Source organism: Colias eurytheme, chromosome 28 (assembly GCF_061535395.1).
Source record: "Colias eurytheme isolate Ceu_HAF_F1 chromosome 28, ilColEury1 Martin Lab GWU primary, whole genome shotgun sequence".
In the NCBI taxonomy this organism is placed as follows: Eukaryota; Metazoa; Arthropoda; class Insecta; order Lepidoptera; family Pieridae; genus Colias; species Colias eurytheme.
In genome coordinates this window covers 1652435-1676773 of record NC_143007.1, presented here as the reverse complement: position 1 = coordinate 1676773, position 24339 = coordinate 1652435, and the positions used below count along the sequence as shown (strand labels likewise).

At 35.0% G+C, this 24339-nt stretch overlaps 2 protein-coding genes across 5 annotated transcripts in view; both read left to right on the top strand.

The window, feature by feature from the left end:
- Positions 1 to 24339, top strand: part of foi (solute carrier family 39 fear-of-intimacy) — a 51772-nt gene that overhangs the window by 9690 nt on the left and 17743 nt on the right. Inside the window, exon 1 of one of the 4 annotated variants that reach the window (XM_090117494.1) lies at positions 2279 to 2418. The exons of the other annotated variants lie outside the window; for them this stretch is intronic. The gene's annotated coding sequence lies outside the window, so the exon portion shown is untranslated. Of the gene's footprint in view, positions 1 to 2278; positions 2419 to 24339 lie in introns of those variants that run through there. 4 annotated transcript variants of the gene reach the window in all.
- On the top strand, positions 15063 to 20243 carry LOC149896466 (uncharacterized). Its single transcript, XM_090117424.1, has 3 exons — positions 15063 to 16026; positions 16330 to 19044; positions 19327 to 20243. Exons 1-3 carry the CDS (start codon positions 15063 to 15065, stop codon positions 20241 to 20243), a joined length of 4596 nt encoding a protein of 1531 aa, XP_089973550.1.

The window sequence follows — 24339 nt, the reverse complement described above, 5'->3', positions numbered from 1 at the left end:
CTCCACTATGGGATATTTAAAGATTGACCTTTTTTATATCTATAAAAATTTAGAAAGTAATAAGGAAATATATATTCGTGACCAAGACACACATACATATCTAAAATTGAAAGAAAAATGCAATGAAAAATAATGCATATTATCCTCAAATAAAATGAGATACCAATTTTTAATTACTTTTCGTAATCATTTTGTATGCAAAAATGGAAATATATTCAAAATATATTATTTTACTTTAATTACCTAAAGAAAAATATATTCTACTATTGAGCAAAATGTTTAGTGAAGCCATTTGGTCACTAATTTATATAATTTTACTTACATTTCATTTAATAAAATAAACCTGTTCATTCAAAATATACAAACACGTGCCTCGATAAAATATTATAATTTATTATATGTAGACGATGGTAGATGCCACTATTCTTATTTAAATTGATGCGACAATTATAGATCTAATATTAGACCATTTTACGGATTTAAAACAAGATATTTAACACGTGCTTATTGTATAGGTGCTGTAAAATGATAAAAAGTATAAATTACTAGCGGTCCGCCCCGGCTTCGCCCGTGGTACATATGAAAAATAGATGTTGGCCGATTCTCAGACTTACCCGATATGTACAGAAAATTTCATGAGAATCGGTCCACCCGTTTCGGAGGAGTATGCAGACTAACATTGTGACACGAGAATTTTATATATAAGAGATAATTATTTAAGAAGCCAAGACATTAATAACTTATACTTATATATATGTATGTATATTAATTAAGCGAAAAATAGCCTTCGGATATAAGGGAAGGAATCATCTATTATTCTAGAACTAGGATTTATGGCGATTTTTATCCAATTCAGGTTTGCTATTTTACGAGAAAGAATTCAAAGTTTGTTAGCAAGTAGGTATCCTCGAAGAATAGAGCTATAAAAGTCACACGAATATTTCCACGGATTAAAGCTCTATTATACATATTAATATTTAAAACAACTCTCAATATTTATTAACATTTTGACAGTTTTTGTGTGGTTGAGTCATAACATAACCATCTACGTTAATTTCGTAATACATATCTTAGAATTGCGAAATGAGCAAAATATGGTACCTATGGTTTCATTATCTAGAATTCTAGAGTAATGTGCGACCTGGATGTTGTATCTCCTTTTTGAGATTGATTAGTTCATATTGTTCTAAAAAGAGAAGATCTATTTCGGTATTCTTTTTTTATTGTTTATTCATATTATCAAGAAAACTGACCGTCCTATTTTATATATGAGATGTTTGTCAAATTTCTGTAACATAAAAAATTGGCAAGAAATAAATTATTACTATCGGTTTAGCCATTTTGGCGTAACACTGAACGTGCTTACAAACTGTTTACTTAATATTACATATTAACTGTTATCAACTGTAACGCTTATCGTAATTAATAAAGAAATCGTAATATAACGCAATTGCATGCTAATTATGAAACTCCGGTGACACCACGGACGGACGCGCGTTGATTTATTTATATATGCAATGATTCATTGACACTGAATAGTGAATTGTAAATAACGCCTGGAGGCGAGCCAATGTGATCTTCAGGTTGTATACCAACATCGTAAAAAGCAGGACTATGTTTTTTTCCGCTCGAGATTAGACTTATCGTATGTAATTTTAGTAGAGCTAACTATATTAATAAAAGCAATCTTCAGAAATATACATAATATATGTAATTGTTAAATTAAAAACAATATAATTAGAATTAAGCTCGCACGTGATATTTTACATCATTTGAATTCACCTTATCAGCGGCTGATAAGCTTTAACCTACTGAAGCATTGGTTTAGTCTTATAACACTAATCATTTTGCGATAAGAATCTCATTTAGACTACATTTATAAATAGTCTGTATAAATAAAAATACACTAGCTTGCCTTCCGCGGCTTTGCCCGTTTTGTCAAATACAAATTATTTAAAATTTTAAACCTTCCTTGAGAACCACTCTATTTATTAAAATGAACCGTATCAAAATCCGTTGCGTAGTTTTAAAGGTCTAAGCATACAAAGGACTAGACGCTCTTGTTTCATACCTTGTAGGGATACTAGTAACTATTTAATAATCCGTGGTGATACTCAAAAGGAAGTATGTAAAACGCACGCGTTACAAATCGCGTTTCGTACTAAATATGTATGTAGTAGGCGAGTTTTGTACGCGTGACGTCACTTGACCTAGCAAAGTAACAAGGCCGTTCTGTCGTTACGTAGTCTTTGCCGCGCAAGTAACGAACGACGTTAGCTAACGGCGCGCTTATCGCTTATCTGTGGTGCGGTGCGCGCGGGCAGCACACGTTCTAAATTCAAATGGATTCGTAATTTAAAAACGTTCGAATTTTTGACGTTTTGAAGTTTGCAGTGTTCGGATTTTGTTTTGTGTTGTGTGAGTATCTGATTGGTTTGTTGTTTTTGTTTTTTTTAATTGCGTTCTTTGTGGCGAGGTTTTTATTTTTAATAAACATTTGAATGTGGTTGCAATTAATGTCTTTTTTCTATCTTTTAATTTATAGTTTGCTTTTTTTCGTCAATGTTAGACGTGTTTTTACTTGAAATTGTGATTATGTTTATTCAAGTTATTTTCCTCAAACATTTTCAAATCTTATATTGCAACAATGTTGATTAAAACCCGTCTTGCTGATAAAGAAGTGCATAATTATGTGTGTTATGCATATTAGGTACCTATATGTTTATTATTTTTATCAAAAGAAAAAGGTTAATTGATTACAGTAGACGATTGCCTCTATTTGTGTTTTTCTTTTACTTATAAAATGAGATATTATAATACTTCTGTAAATCCTGGACCTTTCTAGACTAGATTTCCGCCCGCGGCTTCTCTCGCGTTATCAATGAAAAACCCGTATAGTTCACGTTCCTGTGGGATTTCTGAGATAAAAAGTAGCCCAAGCTTTATTCTGGGTCTTCAGCTACATACCAAATTTCATTGTATTCGCTTCAGTAGTATTTGCGTGAAAGAGTAACAAACATCCATCCTCAAATACTTTCGCATTTATAATATTAGTTGGATATTATTCGTAGTTCCCCTATCTATGAAAAAAACCGCATCACAATTCGTTGCGTAGTTTTGAAGATCTATAGGGATGGACAGACCAGGACAGGGACTTTGTTTTATACTATGTACCTATTGACTATATAGATTTTATAAGGCTTTCGTATGATTGAAGGTTTTATCTTGAAACTAGCTTGACGCCGTGGCTTTACTCGTATGCACTTGACGTTATCGCATCTAAAGCCTCCTCAATCCTCATATATTGGTAACACAAACAATGATAACGTATCTAACTTTCCAAGGTCTCATCTATCTGTGTAATGGAATTCATCGAAATCGATTTAGCGGTTCTGACGTGATAGATTTTTTGTATGGATGTAAAATTTTTTTTTATAATAATTATGATGATGAATTAAGTACATTTATTCATTCATTTTGTTTTATAAAAATAATGTTCTACTTAGTATAAAAAATGAATTGCAAATTGTTGGTGAGCTCATAACTCGAGAACGGCTGAACCGATTTCGTTAATTATTTTTTTATTATTTTTCTTGAAGTAGGTTCCGAAGATGGTTCTTATGGAAAGAAAACGTAAACTGGTACCACAAGCGAAGCCGGGGCGGACCGCTAGTCTAATATAAATTAGTGCTACCTACATTTTTGTTTTGATGGTAATTTCTTCTATTATATCGTTTACGTTTATACTCGGATATTATTTACTAGCTGTGCTCCGCGGTTTTACCCGCAGTGCTCAGCTCCTGTTGGTCTTAGCGAGATGAAATAGCTATAGCCTTCCTCGATGAATGGGCTATCTAACACCGAAAGAATTTTTCAAATCAGACCAGTAGTTCCCAAGATTAGCGCGTTATAACAAACAAACGAACTCTTCAGCTTTATAATATTTTAATTTTTAAGTATAGATAAGCGACCTTAACGCTATATGCGATCTCTGCCAGGCAACCTTCACTAACATATTATTATATATTATGTATATGTATTTAATTTTCTTTGAATACGTTTTGCTTAGTAACATAGGTAACAATAACTATTTTTATTTATAAAACAATACATACATTTGATAAAATCACATGTTATCGAATTTGTTATATTTAAAGAACAAAGGTGGAACCTCTATGGTTGTTTTGTATACTTTTATAGATTTTACGCTTCAGTAAAAATAAATATAAAGGCCTATAAAGCAGATTTAGTTTTCATAGTTTGAGTGTTAGTGAGCAAGTGGGCTGATTCGTAGATCTTAGTGCTTTGATTTTTTAAAAATAAGTGTTCCTAGTATTTTCTTGTTTGATTTTACGCGAGTATAATATAGACTACAGGTCCATGTTGAAAAATTTATGGGTCATTTGAACCACCAGCCCCCCTAGTCAATGTATGAGATTGACGTAACCTGTAGATACGTTTATCTAAAGCCTACGTCAATCTCATACATTCGTAGTCTATTCTATTGAACGCTACGCTAACAGAAAGCCACTTGACTAGGGGGGCTGGTGACCTATCTAGAACGATTTAAGAGCATAGAATAATAGGATTCAGCACTATGCTGTCACTTGTAAGCTGTCCACCTGAGTGCAGATGAGAATTCTCATGAGATTGGTGGTTGAAATGACCCATACATTTTTCAACATGGGCCTATAGTCTAATACATTAAGAAATTAAAGACTTCATTAAACAGTATTTAATTTGTGTGTAAAACAAGTGTTCCTAGTTTCGATTTACGAAGGTAAGGTAGTTGATAACTTGATGGTGACCCAGATAGCTCAGTTAACACTTTTTGATGTACATCCATACGAATAATTAATTATTTATTTTTTATTTATGTTTGGGAGCGATCTTTGGTGTGATTTTTGTCTGAAGATAGGAAGCTATAGTGTAAATATAGGTTACTTTTCACAGCGGACGAGTTTTCATAAATAATTCATCATTTTATCGGGCAGATTAGCTAAATAGAACATATATCCAGAAGCTGTGTATATTTCAAAATGTGGATATCCTACTAATCACTACATAGTATAAAACAAAGTCTCTTTCTCTGTCCCTATGTCCCTTTGTACTACGCAACGGATTTTGATGCAGTTTTTTTGGCTTAATAGATAGTGTGATTCAAGAGGAAGGTATTAGTATATACATAATTTATTAGCTTTTAGACAAAGCGGGCGAAGCCACGGGCGGAAAGCTAGTAATATTATAAATGCGAAAGTTTGTGAGGATGTGTGTGTGTGTGTTTGTTACCCTTTAACGCAAATTCTACTGAATCGATTACAATGAAATTTAGCATACATATAGAGGGTAACTTGGATTAACAGTTAACACATAGGATAGGTTTATTATTTAAGTAATTTATTATACGAGTTAAGTCAATAACTGAATAAAGCGGTCAATTTTTTTGAGCTTCTCAATTCTCATAGGTCAAGTTAAAACTCTCCTCAGCTTCACTGTACGTATTGCTAATCGCGATGGACCACAATTATTGGTAAAAGTATTATCACAAACAGTACAGTAGTTCCTGCAGATCTTTGCTACTAACAGGGAAAATGATCAAAGACAGACAGACGAATAAAAATATAAAAAAAAACTAAATCATCAGTCTTCAAGACGGACAAAAAAGTTCGTCTGTCCTTCCGCAGTTCAATGAAAAGTGTTACGTAATGTGTAATTAAATAATTTGCACCTTATTGCCAGGTGGTAGAGTGCAATTTGCAAGTAGAGATGGGACTTAGGTAATTAATTATTTTAATTTGTTTTAAGGGTAAGGGGCAGATTCATTTTGCAAATTGATCGATTTTCTTAGCCAAGTTGATGAAAAAGCAAAATCTACAAAGAAATAAAATACAAGAGGCGGTCTTATCATTAGGCAACAAATTGAATGCGTATTTATTGTTATTCTTCTTCGGGAAATGAACACGGGACTTCTCAGCTTCATGCTTATTTGTTAATCACTGTACAAAAGAGACACATAAATAATAAAAATTGCATTTCCTTTTATTTCGCACTCGAGCTCAGTGTTATGTTATCGTTGTTTATCTGTTTGTGCGTTTATCTGGAACCGGTTTGACGTAGTGCATGCGATTTTTCGGATGATGAAGATTTGTGTTGCTTTTGATAAATGTAGAATTTCTGATTTGATTGTGGTAGTAATTATATAATTGGTAAGTTTAAGTTATTGTTACTAATAAATAAGTACATATGCCTAAGTAGTCGTAATAGTAAAAGTTATACCTAATTTTATACCTACGAATCTATGTTGATAATACTGTGATTTCAAAGACTAAAATTGTTACATTGTAATATTATATTGGTGGTGGTAAGGTGAAATAAATAAATAAATAAATAAAGCTATTTCATAAGTAATAATATGGTTTATGATAAAAGGCTTGAATTTTTCCAATTTTCTTATAGTTATGAAATATGAAGTTAATCGGCTTTCACTAATTATTTTTTCTATGAAGGTGGTAGTCTGGTAGAAAAAGAGTGGGTTTGATCCTTGGTGCATGTATTTTAAATTTTTAAGGGTTTTTAAATGTGTACAATTGCCGTTTTCAAATAAAGATATTTGACCTAAGACAGTGTTAAAAATATCAGCAACTAGAGGTCCGCCCCGGCTTCGCCCGTGGTACATATTTCGCAATAAAAGGTAGCCTATGTCCTTTCTCGGGTATCAAAATATCTCCATACCTAATTTCATGCAAATTGGTTGAGTAGTTTAGGCGTGAATGCGTGATTGAGTAACAGACAGACAGACAGAGTTACTTTCGCATTTATAATATTAAGTATGGATAAATAGCTTTTAAACCGTTAAAAATAATAGATTTATTAATTATTGTATGATTTGTAAAATTTAAAACCAAACAATCCTATAATTTAGATTTCACATATTTTAATACTTACCCTTTTATAATAACAATGCATTCAATCCTCAATAAGTATTGCCATGTGAAATACAATACACCATTGTACAAGAGCTAACGACATACATACATACAAGAATCGACGTGCGCAGCAAAAAACCTTCCATTCCTTCCGAGAAACACGCACACATGCGCATAACGAGCCGCGTTATAACGAAAATAGCGATGACGTTACGCCGTTACTTTACATCCGTTAAACGATTTCGACTCTATACGGTAGTGAATAGAGGTGATTTTTGTTTGCTAGCTTAATGTATTTCAGAGGCGAACAAACCCGCGGGCGTAGACCTGTTTCAGTTTCGTCTTTTTGTAAGTACAATATGTTTAAATTACGTTGGTCGTGTTTCGTTAGCGCATTCGTCGTTACGTCGTTATAGCGGCGGGCTGCGCGTGCGCATCTTTTTAGTAATGTAAGTTTTTTTTGTATTTTTATATGGGAATTTTTGTTTGTCTGTCTGTTGGGTTCTCGGGAATCGGTTTGGAGTGGAATTTGGCTAGTTTTTTTGCAGTTGTTTTAGTTTATTTTATGGTAATTTCAAGTTGGGTACAAAGTTCAATTCCCGGTAGACGCTGCGTCTGTTAAATGATTGATTGAACATTACTTTGATCAATAGCATGCTGTTTTTTTAATAGAGTGATTCAAGAGGTTTTAGTATATATAATTTAGTAGGTTTTAGACAAAGCTAGTTTAAATATAACATTGGGGATCACATGGGGATTTGATGATTTTAGGGAACTTTTAATCCCTTATGGGGCACGGAACAAATGTATGCAAATATTGTAATTACTAGCTACAGCTCCTTGCTTTGCTCGCGTATTATTGTAAAAGACAAAAAGTCATAAATTATTTCAGGTTATAAATTATTATCTATCGGAATTGCAAATATCACCCGAATCGGTCTAGTAGTTTTTGACTGCCACGTCCGCAAGCGTACATATAAATTTCCCATCTATAATTAGACTGTAATAATGCGTTAATTATAAATGAGTTTAATGATCGTGACGTCATAATATATTCGTAACTCGGCACGTGTTCATCCGTTCCGGCGTTACCGACGGACATACAGACGAACACGTGGATTTATTGTAAGTATATAGGTTATATAGATGCGTGCGTATTCAACTATTTACGTCATTGTGTGATTTTTTAATTATTTCGCTTGCGTATTGAGGTGGTAACTATTTCTTTTCGTATTCTAATATTTAAATATAATTGAGTTAGTAGGTACGTGTTTAAATTTCCACAAATAGTATAAAGGAAAAATTTCGCATGTTTGTTTGTTACTCAGTAACATCGGAACGCCTGAAGTCCTGAACGGATATGGATGGAATTTTTGGTGTAAACTTGTAAAGATAGATTTGTCTGGAATAGTTTCTACCTATTTTTTGTCTCTGTATAGACTAGTTAATAGTTATGTTTTGATTTCATATACTGGAAATTGTAATAATAGGGAAAACCATTTTTTTTCAATTCTTACTAGCAAAAAACATAATGTTATTTGTCCATCGTCATTTTTTATAAATAGAATAGAATACGCTGAAAATATAGATAGTAAATAAGGTACTTCACTTCCTTATTGAACAGCTGATAAGCGGCCGTTATCAATCCGTTTTACGGCGTTACAGTATTTATTATACAATGGTTATTGATATATGTATAATACTAGCTTTACGCCCGACACTTCGTCTTTCTTTTCAAACAAAAACCCGCATAGTTCCCGTTCCCGGGGGATTTCCGGGGTAAAACCTATCCTATGTGTTAATTCAGGTTTATTACAATTAAATTTAGCACACTTATAGAGGGTATATGTGTGCTAAATTTCATTGTAATCGGTTCAGTAGTATTTGCGTGAAAGAGTAACAAAAATACATACACATACATTCATTCTCACAAACTTTCGTATTTATGATATTACTTTAAAGGTCCGCCCCGGCTTCGCCCGTGGTACATATTTCGCAATAAAAGGTAGCCTATGTCCTTTCTCGGGTATCAAAATATCTCCATACCAAATTTCATGCAAATTGAAAGAAAGAAAGAAAGATCATTTATTTGAATTGGTTCAGTAGTTTAGGCGTGATTGAGTAACAGACAGACAGACAGAGTTACTTTCGCATTTATATATATTAGTATGGATTAGTAGGATAGGATAGTAGTAGGATGCACAAATATATGTATTATACAATTATAATATTAGGTTGTATTCAATTTGAATGATTTCACCATTTACATGCAGCGTCGGCAGTTAAAAAAATGAACCTGTGTGCATGCATACGTGTCAGAAGTGAAACATCTTTGTGAAATCAAAATCGTCCACGACCTTTTTCCTGAAATTTTACTCTCAAACGCGCCTAAAGAAGACGGAGTAGGGTTCCTATTTCTTTATAGTTTTATTGGTCTAAGATCCGAATATAAGTCGAAATGCAACGGCGTGATAATAGAATGAAACCAATTTTATAATAAACTAGCTTTCCGCCCGCGTTTTCAACGAAAAACCCGTTCCCGTAGGATTTCCGGGATAAAACCTATCCTATGTCCTTTCTCGGGTATCAAAATATCTCTATACCAAATTTCATCCAAATTGGTTCAGTAGTCAAGGCGTGATTGAGTAACAGACAGACAGACAGAGTTACTTTCGCATTTATAATATTAGTATGGATGTAGTGATGATGTAGTGATATTATTCGAACTGAATTAATTTTTAAACGTAATATTACGTAATTCAATCGCAAGAAAATGCTATTGAAATATATAGTAATATAATCAAGTATTACCATCTAGGTGTACATGTTTTTACGAGGTTGTGATAACGGCAAAACGATAAGCGGCCGTTATCTATAACGCCGTTACGTTACGTATGTGTGTGTGTGTACTTGTACGTGTGTGTACTTACGTACTTGTGGATATAGATTTGTGTATGTGTGTGTAGTTACTGTGTTTGTGTGTGTGTGTGTGTTGCACAACGGTTTGATTGTTTCGTTTATCAGTAGGTACTATGTAGGTTTCAATAATCTTTATGAAATATCATCGCTTATAATTGTATGACATTGAGCCTTGTAAATTAATATAGTTGTAGATATAACTATATTTTTATATAAAGTAGTAGGTAGTAGTAGTAGTTATTTATTAAGTAAGTTCGCTAGGTCAGTCGTGACTCGTGAGTCATGAATTATTTAGTTTTCAATCGATTGAATAGGTTTATTTATAACTAGCAATGCCCGCAGAGTGCAGACGAACCCGCGTGCAAAATCAAGTATTTCTACAGCTCATGTGTTATTCTGGTGTATAACCATTATTCCTGTTACGTTTCATCCAAATCAGTCTAGTAGTTTTTTTTTTGACTGCGCGGGCGAAGCCGCGGGCGGAAACCTATAGTATGTAATAACATTCAAAACTACGGATTTTTATTACCTAATGATTTTTCTAATTTTGTGTTAAAATCCTATCAAAACTATTTCTGGACCGACGCGACGCGACGGACGTCAAGTTTTTGTTTAAAAGCTGACCATCCTGACATACAGCCGTTTTGGAGATTAGCCAGACAGACGAACAGAATAATTATAACTGTCGTTTCATTAGAAGTAGAAGTATATAACTTTCATAATATTATGCCTAAAATATGTTGTGTATAGTTTTAAAATAGGAATTTAGAAATATCTTTCCATGTAAAGTTCCGTGTCACAATATTTCAAATCGAATTACCCCGAAATGGATTGACCAATTTTCATGGAATTGTTATCTATATTCTATATTGTCTATATTAGGCCTAAGAATAGGTAGTAAGTTGTTATATATTTCTATGAAGTCAAATTGATGTTTATTTCTTACTTTTCAAAAAAATGAGGAAGTTTTCAATTTGACTGAACTTTTTTTGGCAGTTTCTTCATAACTTTTGACCGATTTTGACCTTTTTTATTTGTAAACTGGTGTCTTGCATATTGTGATCTTTTGACTTTTGAGTTTAATTTGAAAATGGTTTAGTTAATTATTAAAATTTATTATTTTTCAAATGGTAAACGTTTGCCAGTCACCTACCTGCAGCACGGGCAATATTGGAACAATCTCGGTTGCACGGCGGTCGGGGCAATTTCAGCTGTTCTCTAAATTGCCCCTGCTTGCCTATACACATCTCAATTAAGGAGCCAATTATAAGGGTGCAATTCCAATATTGCCCCTGCTGCAGGTACGTGAGTAGTCGGCTTTAGTCACTACATAGTATAAAACAAAGTCGCTTTCTCTGTCCCTATGCCCCTTTGTATGCTTAAATCTTTAAGACTACGCAACGATTTTTGATGCGGTTTTTTTAATAGATAGAGTGATTCAAGAGGAAGGTTTTAGTATATAAGTTATTAGGTTTTAGACAAAGCGGGCGAAGCCGCGGGCGGTAAGCTAGTTTATATATAAACTAAACATGACTATGATATTACAAGGTGTCACTTTTAAGTTATTTGCACATGTGTAAGGTTTCGCGTAACAGTACATCGATTGTTGCCAAGTAGTAAGGAGAATAAGTATTTAACCGACTTTGCAAGAGGTGGTGTGCGTTTCGAAGTGTTTTTCTATTTTATAGTATTTTCCAACTTCGGGTGCCCTGGGTGTTCTAAAACCCATTTGACAATTATAATGTAGTATGTAATGTAGGACAAATATTTTTTTATCCATCGTACCTATTGGAGTAAAAGTAACATTCGTGAATAGAAAATACAAACTGCAATAAAAATTGAACCAATAATAAATTTGCATATATTTGCTGGTGTTTCGTACTTTCTAAAAAAATATATTCCAATTTGCCTTGGCTTCATAACAGATGTCGAACTGTTTGTCGTTTTTAAAAATAATAAATGATTTAATTAAAAAATCAGTAAACATATTATAATATAGTAGGATGTCTTGCTCCTGCACTAGGAAAACCTGTGGGCTGTGACGTGGGAACAAGTTTCTTCCAGTTGGCTCTTTTAAATAAAAATAATCAATATATTATTTAGTTAAAAAATACGCTTAAACTCATAAAATTATCGTATTGTATTGTCACAGATCCTTGATAAGTGAACAAAGTTTGAATTAAATCTGTCCGTTTAAAGTGAGTCAAAATAGAGTCGCAGGAGTCGTTTACATACAAAATTACAGGTGAAGCTATTAAAAGCGTGTTACATTTTAAGATTTTGTATACGGGTAAAACCGTGGCACAAAACTATAGTAGCTATAAATAACTATCGTGATATTACGCAATGTATATTTTGTAACCCTGCGAAGCCATAATAGGCATAGTATGGGAAGGAAAACGGACTTTTTGTCGTTATTATACATTGCTTGTTCGATAGTGGCCTTATCCTTGTTGGAGGTTTGATGTGAAGGTTGTGTGTCAATGTACTGTGATATGATTTAATATAGTCGCTATTTGTGAATGAGGTTTGGTGTTACGTAATTATATGTTGGCTGTATCTTAATTTAAATATTTTTAATAGTTTATGAATAAATGCTGTAAACAAGTTTAAAGTGAAAGTACAATTTGAAATTTTTTACTCAATTAAGTATCTGCATATTATAAAATTGTCAGTTAAAATTGTACAGCCAGATTGGAAACAAATAGACAAACTTACATAACTTTTGACAGAGACATTATTTGATACCATAACACTAACCCACATAGGGTTATAAAGGACAAAATTCAATCCATTAATATCTCTAATTGATGTAAAAGTATAATTACATTCATGTTAATTAACAACAAGTCAATAACTGCGTTAAAAACAACCGACTTCAAACTTGCACTTGCAACATTTACAAATACAGACAAAAATGCTCATAAAATAAAAACTACTGGGCCTATCCGAATAAAATTTTTATGGGACCAATTCGACACCATCCCGCATCGAACAAAAAAATAATCACGTAAATCGGTTCAGAAACCACGGAGTAATCGGTGTACATACATAAAAAAAAAAACATACCGGCCGAATTGATAACCTCCTCCTTTTTTTTGAAGTCGGTTAAAAAAAGCTGTTATTCTGTCACCATATAGTATATTTATTTATAACATCAAGTCTATTTAATACTTATTACATAAATTGAGTCAAGCCACTCCAACCTACTTTCATGCAAGTTTGACAAGCCATAAGGCTGTGGCCGCACAAACTGACAGCTTGCTTAGTGCCTTATGCTGCATTTACACTTTCATGTTCGCTAGTTGCCTCGTCACTAGAGCAACATTCGTGTCCGAGTTTCCTCGCGAATATTCACTCATTAGCCTCTCTTTTATTTCGTTCGTTGTTACTTATTTATTAAGTAGCCTTTAGTGCGTTGAGCCAAATGGCTTGCATTCTCACTGCTTGTTAGCTAGACGACAAACGCGCACTGGCCACAAACTGGATCACAAACATTCGATTTGAAAGAAAGAATGAAATATAGTTTTATCCAGTTACTCACAAGGTAACTGGCTAGGCTTCATTGTGCATTTACATATAATGTAAACAGTGCACTCGTCATTAGCCTTGAGATTCACGTATTCGTATTAAGACCAATTTTTTGGACATAATAAAAGGGAAGACGAAAGTATGTGTGTTGACTAGAAGTCGAAATGAGAGGATCTGCGAATAGTGAACATAAATGTGGAAGCATAAGTGTGCAGCATAAGGCACGAAGCAAGACGTCAGACAGGCGTCTGTGCGGACGTAGCCTTATATGTATTTAACAATCCTCGCCGCGAAACACCGCAAATTATCTATCGATTTAATCCACAGATAATGCAATCTTGAATAAACATTGCCGAAAAAATATTACATATATATTTCGACAGCGTTTGTCGCGTTTACTTCCGCCGCCACGAAAAACAGGAAGATAGCCTACCTGCGCTGTTTTTGTCGCTTCTAGTACAGTGACCTGGTGGAAGTTGGAACCCGTGTAAAAATAGATTATTGTTATATAATGTAGATTATCGGCGTGTTTGGGCGGCGTGATTGCAGGATTTTTGATAAGGTTTTTGTTACGTTTTACTCGCATTTGGGTATATTTATAATCTATACTAATATTATAAAGCTAAAGAGTTTGTTTGTTTGAACGCGCTAATCTTAGGAACTGCTGGTCCGATTTGAAAAATTATTTCGGTGTTAGATAGCCTATTTATCGAGAAAGGCTATATGGGCTCATTACTCTATCTCTCTACCATTACTCTAAGACCAACAGGAGCGGAGCCACGCGGGTGAAACCTCGAAGCGCAGCTAGTTCATATAAATGTATAGATACATATACCCGCGGCACAGTGCGGGTGTCGAATGTTCTTTAGGTACATGGAGATACGAATTCGATACAAATACATATATAGCCTCCTAATCCCATAGATACAGTACTTCACACCTATTCAAAGCATGGTTAACCATAGCGAAGGTTACTTGCAAAAACTTAGAGTGTTCATGACAGATCATTAGATTGTATAAAGTTACATTAGTTCGTTAAGTTAATCATAGGTGGCGGTAATTTATTTTAAGCGTTTTTAAATCTCGCTATAGTTATTTTTTTGTAAGAACATAATATTAATTTCAGTTCAACATTTTTTGAGTGGTAATAAAGATCATTCTGAGTACAAGGCTGGTTTCATTTAGACGAACCCCTACGGTACCATTTTAAGACCGCGAATCGGGAGTGTAGTGAAGGTGTCCCACAGGGGTGCCTTCTCGAACATTGGTCCAATCGAACCGGATCATACGGTCAATCGTACTAGAAAGGGGCAGTGGATCGCTGTCGAAAGTACGCGCGAGTGCAAAAGAAGACAGCAAGAACACCAGGCGGAGAAGACCAGTCAAGGGCAGCCGGGGCAGCGTGGAGCAGCCAGGGCGGCGTGGAGCAGCCAGGCGGCGTGAAGCAGCAAGAACAACTTGGAGCAGCCAGGGCGGCGTGGAGCAGCCAGGCGGCGTGAAGCAGCAAGAACAACTTGGAGCAGCCAGGGCGGCGTGGAGCAGCCAGGCGGCGTGGAGCAGCAAGGATAACTTGGAGCAGCCAGGGCGGCGTGGAGCAGCAAGGACAACTTGAAGCAGCCAGGCGGCGTGGAGCAGCAAGGACAAATTGAAGCATCAGTGGTAAGCATAAGGTGGCGTAAAGCAGCCATGGAAGGTTCCATAAATACCTTAAAAAGTTTGCAAAATGTAATAGGGAAAAGCTTAGTCAATTTTAAAAAAAGTCCCAAGGAGAGAGTAACTCGAGAATACGTCGAAGCGAGATTGGAGCTCTTGGAAAAGGATTGGGGGAAGTTTTCCGACATTAACACGAAATTATTCGAAAATTTTGATTTTGACACCATCGAACAAAAAATAAGAGATATTTACGATAACACCGAAGACGTTTATATTACATATAAAACTTTATTGAGGGCAGCATTGGGTGGCTTTAGGGAAAACAATCAGGATAATCATAGACCGAACTCCTCCGATCCACCAGTCAAGTTGCCCAAAATTAGTATACCAGTCTTCTCGGGTAAGTATTCGGAGTGGACAACCTTTTCAGACTTATTCCAATCGTTAGTTCACAAAAATAAATCATTGGACAATGTCCAAAAACTCCACTACTTAAAGGGTCACTTGACTGGTGAAGCGGAACAGTTGATTAGGCAAACGCCCATCACCGATGCAAATTATGAGCCATGTTGGCAGCTGTTGCTGCAAAGATATAGTAACAGGAAGTATCTGTGCAATTGCATCCTGCAGAGACTGTTTAGTCAAAAACGTATGAATGTGGAATCGGCTGCATTATTAAAAGAATTACTAGACACTACTTGTGATTGTTTAAATGCTCTCAAAAATTTAGACATAGATGTAAGCACCTGGGATGTTATTATTATACATATTGTTACATTTAAATTAGACACAGAAACGCGAAAGCAATGGGAATTAAATATATCTAGTAATAATTCTAAAAATGAATTGCCATCTTTTGAACAATTTAAGTCGTTTATTGAGAACCGTTTTCGTGCGTTAGAGTGTGTAGAACCAAAAAGGTCACCTGGGTATCAGTCGAATAGTACAGCGGCGCACAAACCACGAGCGTTGATCGCGTCGACTCCAAATTTAAGTTGTGAGTTTTGCACAGAATCGCATAAGCTCTGTTTTTGTAAAAAGTTTGCTAAACAAACTTTGGAAAACAGACGCGATTTTGTAGCTAAAAATAAAATCTGTTTTAATTGTCTGGGTAGTAATCACATAGTCTATGAATGTAAGAAGCCTACTTCATGTAGACTCTGTCAAAAGCGGCATCATTCTTTGCTTCATCCTTCAGGAGAGGCTGAGCATAAAGGTCAACCCACCTTAAAGAAGCATGATCATGGAAGTACTAATGCGCCTATTAGTACTGATCCAATAGTTTCATGTTTTTCTTCAGGCGAGGTTTCTAAACCAAGACAGGTTTTATTAGCCACAGCGCTAATAAAAGCCGAGTCCAAAGTGGGTCACTACCTAACGGTACGTGCGTTACTTGACCAAGGGTCACAGGCTTGTTTCATTACAGAGGCCACAGTTCAACTTTTGAGACTGAAGAAGATCCCAATTAAGGGCTCTGTTTCAGGTCTAGGTCATAGTTCAACCATGATAAAATACATGGTACATTTAACGATTCAATCCCGGTTAAATTCTGAATTTAGCCTAAGGTTGAATGCATATGTATTAAAAAATATTACTGCCTACTTACCAGAGAAGGATCTTAGTACAAGTTCCTTCGACTGGTTAAGTTTAAGCGATAGTAAACTGGCAGATCCTGAGTTCAACACTCCCAATAAAATAGATGTTCTATTGGGTGCTGACGTATACGGTAGTATCATCCTGGAAGGTATACTGAAAAATTCTTCGGGGGCTCTAGTGGCCCAGAACACTACCTTCGGCTGGGTACTATCGGGAGCTATCGAATCTGAAAATAATAGATCAAACAATATTAGAGCAATGCATTTACGTATTCAAAATGAAGATGATGAAATTTTGAAAAAGTTTTGGGAAATAGAAGAACAAAATAGTACAAAAAAGTTATACTCACCGGAAGAAACAAAGTGTGAAGAGTTCTATACAAAAACCACTACAAGAGATGCTAGTGGTAGATATATAGTTAAGTTACCGTTTCGTGACGAGGATCCTCCTTGTACGGCTGGTAACTCACGTGCAATAGCTGAAAAAAGATTTAAAGCATTAGAAAGAAGATTAGAAAAGGACAAGGATTTGAAAGAAAAATACACAGAAGTTATTAATGAATACTTACGGTTAGGACACATGAGGCAGGTTAAGGATAACGATAATAAAAAGAATGAAGCAGTATACTTACCTCACCATGCGGTCGTAAGAAACGACAAAAGTACAACCAAGGTACGTGTGGTTTTCAACGCATCTGAAAAAAATAGCAATGGAATATCTTTGAATGATACGTTAATGATCGGACCCACGTTACAAGCAGACCTCAGACACACAATTTTAAGATGGAGATTACATCCTATTGGATTAGTCGCGGACATTATTAAGATGTACCGTCAAGTCCTTATATCAGAAGATGATGCGATGTTTCAGCGGATCCTTTGGCGCGAGAGTCCTGATAAGAATATTGAAGATTATGAACTTATAACGGTTACCTTTGGAACAGCATCTGCACCATATCAAGCAGTTAGAACACTACATCAAGTTGCTTATGACGAGGGAGCAAACTACCCCGTCGCCTCAGATAAAATTCTAAATTGTTTTTATATGGATGATTTAATGACAGGGTCAGAAAGTGTTGAAGAAGGAATTAGAATTTACAAGGAAATGAAAGAATTATTAGGAAAGGGTGGATTCGTGTTACAAAAATGGAATAGTAATAATAAGGAAATATTGGAAAGGATCAGGTCAATTGAAGGGAATGAAAATATAGGACAAATACTACATACGGGAATCATAAATAATGAAGAAAAGGAAAATTTTAATATTAAGCTTGATAGTACAATAAAAATCTTAGGACTTACCTGGAACCGCAGCGAAGATAACTTCCAGTACTCGGTGAATATCTCGATGTCGACGACTGCACCTGAAACTAAAAGGTCAATTATTTCGGAAATAGCTCGTTTGTTCGATCCACTAGGCTGGTTAGCTCCTAGTGTGGTCATTGCCAAGGTTTTTATACAAAAGTTGTGGGTAGCAGGAGTAGGATGGGACGATAAGGTGAATGCAGAAATGATGGAGGAATGGAATGCTTACCGTAGTCTGTTGTCTCAACTTACCAGAATTCGGATTCCTCGATGGCTGGGAACAAGGTTGAACGATCAACTGGAGCTTCATGGTTTCAGCGATGCATCTAAAAGTGCTTATGCGGCGGTAATCTACCTTCGCATAATCGATGCCGAAGGTGGAGTAACGGTTTCGTTGCTGGTTGCCAGAACGCGAGTAGCACCCGTCAAACAGATTAGCATTCCTCGTTTGGAATTGTGCGGTGCGCTTCTGGTATCTAGGTTGCTTGCAGAAGCAGCAGATGTACTTAACATTTCTAAGAACAATATAACGGCTTGGACTGATTCCACAGTTGTATTGGCATGGTTGAATAGCCATCCAAGCAGATGGAAACCGTTCATAGCAAATAGGACATCAGAGATTTTAACCATCATGAAACCCACTCAATGGTATCATGTTTTATCTAAGGACAATCCAGCAGATTGTGCCTCAAGAGGCGTATTACCAAATTTGCTTATGGATAATCAGATATGGTTTTCAGGACCGTCGTTTCTCAAGCAGAAATGTATTGAGTACAATAGGCCAAAGGAAATGAGCACAGATTTAGAACAAAGTGTCAAGACATTTACTGTTGCTGTAAAAGAAGAAAGAGAGATTACAATGTTAGAACGATTTTCATCTTTACAAAGATTAATACGGGTTATTGCCTATTGTCGAAGATTTTTAAGGGGATATCGCAGAAGAACAAATAAAGAGAAATATTTACAAAGTTTTGAATTGGAGGAGGCATTAGAATGTTGCATAAAGATTACTCAAAGGGATATATTTAAAGAAGAATATTTACAGTTAAGGAACAAGGGTGATATACTAAATAAGAATACATTAAAAGCACTATGTCCTTACCTTGACGATAAGGGTATAATCAGAATACGTGGCAGAATTGAAATGTCACAACTAAGTAATGAAACCAAACATCCAATTATTTTACCTAAAAGTAGTCATTTAACTCACCTAATTATAGCAAACGCTCACATAAAGACGTTGCACGGAGGGCCTCAATTGATGATTAATTATTTGAGAACAGCCTATTGGATTATAGGGGTTAGAACTTTAGTTAAACAACATGTTAGGAGTTGCGTTAAGTGTATTCGATTAAGAGCTAGCACTCAGTCTCCATTAATGGGTTCACTTCCAACAGTTCGTTGTACACCAGCTAGACCATTTTTGCACAGCGGTGTGGATTATGCTGGTCCAATAAACATAAGGACAACCAAAGGCCGAGGACACCACTCATACAAGGGCTACATATGTTTATTCGTGTGTATGGCAACTCGTGCCGTTCACTTAGAGGTCGTAAGTGACATGAGCACACCAGCATTTCTAGCTGCTTTTCGACGTTTCGTTTCCAGACGAGGTCACTGTGCCAAGATTTGGAGCGACAACGGTACTACCTTTGTGGGAGCATCCCGTGAGCTCCAGTCAGCACTTTCATCGGTGGGTGAACAGTTGGAAGCGAATGGTACTGAGTGGCATTTCATTCCTCCGCACAGCCCTAACTTCGGCGGACTTTGGGAAGCGGGAGTGAAATCCACGAAGTTTCACCTCAAGCGAGTGATAGGAGAAACCACCCTCACTTACGAAGAGATGAGTACTCTTCTTGCTCAGGTAGAAGCGTGCTTAAATTCTAGGCCAATCACAGTCGATACATCAGACCCTAATGAGCCTGCACCTCTAACGCCGGGTCATTTTTTAATCGGTGGTCCTTTGTTAGGTATACCCGATGTATATAATTACTTAGATTCTAACGTGAGTTCGTTGAGTAGATGGCAACTTATTCAAAGAATGTTTCAGTCGTTTTGGGATCGCTGGTCAAAGGAATATCTGTCGAATGTAATGATAAGGTATAAATGGAAGTCCAAAACCAGCGAGCCTAATATAGGAGATATTGTCCTCATAAAGGAAGATGATCTTCCGCCGATGCGGTGGATCATGGGTAAAATCATAGACAAACATCCAGGTCACGATAAAGTTACTAGAGTTGTCAGTATCTTAGTTAAAAAAAGTATTATTAAAAGACCTGTTAACAAATTGTGTATTTTATTAAGGAAAGAATAGTTGTTATATTATATTGTATTTTTGAAGATGTTTAAAGTGTATTTGTATAAGTTAAGTTATGTTATAGAAAGTGATATTGTTGCGTAGATAAAATGTTTGCGAGTAAAATGTAAGAAGATAAATTTAAGTTCATATACAATGTAAGTTTCAGTTTGTATAATTATATTTAAAGATGTCCCCTCAAGGTGGGCGGATTTTGTTTGTAAGGACATTTCCTCAATAAATGTCCTTGGTGGGCGGTATGTTCATGACAGATCATTAGATTGTATAAAGTTACATTAGTTCGTTAAGTTAATCATAGGTGGCGGTAATTTATTTTAAGCGTTTTTAAATCTCGCTATAGTTATTTTTTTGTAAGAACATAATATTAATTTCAGTTCAACATTTTTTGAGTGGTAATAAAGATCATTCTGAGTACAAGGCTGGTTTCATTTAGACGAACCCCTACGGTACCATTTTAAGACCGCGAATCGGGAGTGTAGTGAAGGTGTCCCACAGGGGTGCCTTCTCGAACATAGAGACGTAAGAGATATCGCGGTAAAGGTCAGGGGTTCGATGCTAGCATGCAACGGGTATGTTCCTGTATGGTACTAAATAGTTTAGTGGTTGAGTTTGTAAATTCCTGCACCCATACCATGACATCTTAAAGCAGTACTATTTCCAGTGCATGTGCAGTATTTAAAAGAGCAACTATGGAGTTTCTTGCCGGTTCTTCTCCGTAGAGACTGCTTTCCGAGTCGGTGGTAAATGTTAAAAATGTGTTATGACGTTTCAAAAGTGCTTCTCGAAGAAGTCTAATTGAATAAATAAATGTTTGAGTTTGAGCGTGGATAAATGACAGCATCTAGCGCCATCACTGAAAATAATACGGCTATAAGATATCACAGCAACCTCTAGGTTTTAATTGTGTAATGTTATTTTTAACCGATCGACTAAGGCACCGGAAGGCTCTCGATTCGTAGCATAGTTATATTTATTTTTAGTGGCTGCTACGAAGTAGCGTTTTAGACTAATCGATATCGTCAAATTTTGGCTCTAGCAATCTTGATACTATACGGTAATATAATATTTGACATAGATGTTAAATCTCGCCCCACACATAAAATGATCCATTATTTCCTTAAATACCATACCAAACGATAGCCAAAAATGTATCAGTTTTGGAGAAATCCGTGAATGAACATACGCATTCACACATCAAAAATATACATAAATTTACTTGCTTACTAGATCATCATTTTCAAATGAACGCGTGGCCAGTTCATAACCTCCTTTTTTCAAGTCGGTTGTAAAGTGTCAAATCACTTAACACCAATCACTAGAACCGTGACCACTTAGCGTCAGGTGACATCTAGTTGGCCACCTTGCAAAAAAAGAGGAAAAACAAAAGCAAAAAACTGTTTGAAGTCGGACAAGCGAAACATCGATCGGTTACAGTTGATTTTTGTTGTGTTCCACTTAGGGCTAGAGATTGTGACCTAAGTTATAAATAATATTATATTATTTAGGGCCGGTTTTTCAATGCTTGGATAAAACTTATTCGTCGAATAATGTATAAAACTACCATTTTAAAAACGTATTCTAATTGCCCGTATTTGACAGTTTACGTGACATTTTAATATTATCGTGTAACACTTTATTGGACGGATAAGTTTGGATAAGCATTGAAAAATCGGTCCTAAGTAATATTAATATTCTAAGGTGTAACGAAATTTTATTAAATGTATCACAACTAATGTATGTTGGCAGTTTGCTTCGAATCTAAAAATAACATTGAACTATTAATAAAATAACCTCATTTCACTTACAGTATTATAAATAGCATGACTCTGATCATTCATACGTTGGTTAGCAGCTGCAACTTGTTGAAAATTAAGCTACAATATTTTTGCACTAAAGACATTTTATCCATTGTTTGATTTTCGATATTCGCGCATATAAACATATGAAGTTTATTTATTTATTTATGCTTTATTGCTCAAGATAAATTACAAATTAAGACTTAGCCTAGGATACAATATAACAAACGACGGTCTTATCGCTAAATAGCGATTTCTTCCAGACAACCGGTTGTACAGAGAGAAATTAAGTAAAGGATAGGAATAGGGCAGAGCACAAATAAATATATACATACGAAAATAAAATAAATAGAAGTTTATAAGATCCTTTCAACTAAATTGAAATAATAACGTTAATTGTACGATGTGGGTACGTCAATTTTAATTAACAAGATAAAAAGTAAAACAACTAAAACCCAACTACGACAAAAAACGACGCTGAAAAAGTATAAAACAAAAGTTAAATTGATGAACTAATAAAGAAGCTATGAACGAAAAGATGTGAATTATATGCAATCAGCCCATGAATACAGGTAAAGTCACAAGCAAATGCTAGTAATATATATATATATTCAAAATGTGCAAGTAAAAAGCTTTGAAATGATACCAAAACGGCATATTTATCTTAACTTTATTTTATTACTCTGTATGTTTTGTCCGCTAGAGGGCGCCACATTAGATTTTGTGAAACCCCATATAGCCTATAACCAGCGGACAATTAAGACGCTTCTAATGATATGTCATTTGTCGAATTCTGATAAGTAGTTTAGAAGTTACGAGGGAACAGATGAACATACATACATACATACATACATACATACATACATACATATATACATACATACATACATACATACATAGCCTGTCAAAATCATAACCCTCCTTTTGCTTTGCCGTAGTCGGGTAAAAACGCTTGTCACAAGCTTCTATTTTGTATTATGTTTGTTCGTCACAATAATAAACGTGTTACGGTAGTACGAGAAAGCATTCATTCAGAATTGTGTGTGTATGGGATCATGGGCCTTATTTTTATTGTAATATAGTAGGTAATGGCGTAGTTGTTGAGAGGTACGTACAATTTTGATCAAAATAACGTGAACTATTTGGTTTTTGAGTGACTAGTATGTAGGAACATAATTATTTCTCTTCTCTCAGCATAAAATGATAATCTCGAAACAAATTGTTTAAGTATTTTCAATTATAATTTGAATATAATGTTTTATTGTTATTTAAATTATGTTCAAAATAATTGTATGTATATTCATATTATTAAAATTGTATGATATCCCCATTGTATGAATTTTAACATTGAAATTATAAAATAATTTTGTGCCATAACCAATAATTAAAAATATGTACTTAGTTTATAATAACATATTTGTTTTATTTAAGTAGTTGTTAAAATAATGACATGTTTTAAAACTTTAATTACCCCGTATTCATGGTATCAAATATACATGATTTTTTATTTCTATAAAATTTATCGTTAGTATACTAAATACTAGTCATCAGACCGTGTAATGAAAACAACACTTCGGTATTGTTATTGTGTGAAAATTGTATTTGTGTATGCAAATTGCGGAATATATTTATCATTTATAAATATTAAATAAAGAACAATAGCCTGGACCTAAGTGGAACGAATCTTGTTTCGTTCCGCGACTGACAAACTAACTAGAGGTAAAATTGGGAGGACAGTAAATTGTTATTATTGGTTAAATTATATTTTATTGTGATAAGGGCCTCTTTAGTTTCTCGCGGACATTGGCGGTTTCAAATGTGAGTTTATAAATATAAATTTAGAAAGAATAGAAAAAATCGATGAAGTGGCGGGATTCCAATCCCGCTTCCTTCCTTCCTTCCTTCCGAGGCGGATGCCTAACCAACTCGGCCACTCTTGACCCGCCAGAGCGATCGAATTTTTTATATTCTTTCAGTTTTATGTGTCTAAGGGACACACCATGATCGAATTTTCTCTATTCTTTCTACATATAATAAAACCAAAAATATCAAATTCATGTGAGTTTATATTCAAACCGTGTGAGTAGCACACAGAAACAGACAAAAACTAACAAAACAATAACAAACTTCAAAACTAAGAAAATACTCTGAAAGCTTTTTTTGCTATTTAATACGGGAGGAAGGAAATCTTTAAATGGCTATAAATACATATCGATAAGCAATAGATAATATAAGAGCCCACGACGGCCAGACTTTCCTTTCTTTCGGAAAGTTGAAAGTTTCTCTGTATATGTCTC

Bases quoted from the DNA above. Each gene is read 5' to 3' on its own strand.
- LOC149896466 (XM_090117424.1), top strand. From the start codon at position 15,063: ATGGAAGGTTCCATAAATACCTTAAAAAGTTTGCAAAATGTAATAGGG. The intron at 16,027-16,329 runs GTGAGTTTTGCA...GTTTTTCTTCAG, and splicing joins GTCGACTCCAAATTTAAGTT to GCGAGGTTTCTAAACCAAGA. The intron at 19,045-19,326 runs GTATAATCAGAA...CACTTCCAACAG, and splicing joins TCCTTACCTTGACGATAAGG to TTCGTTGTACACCAGCTAGA.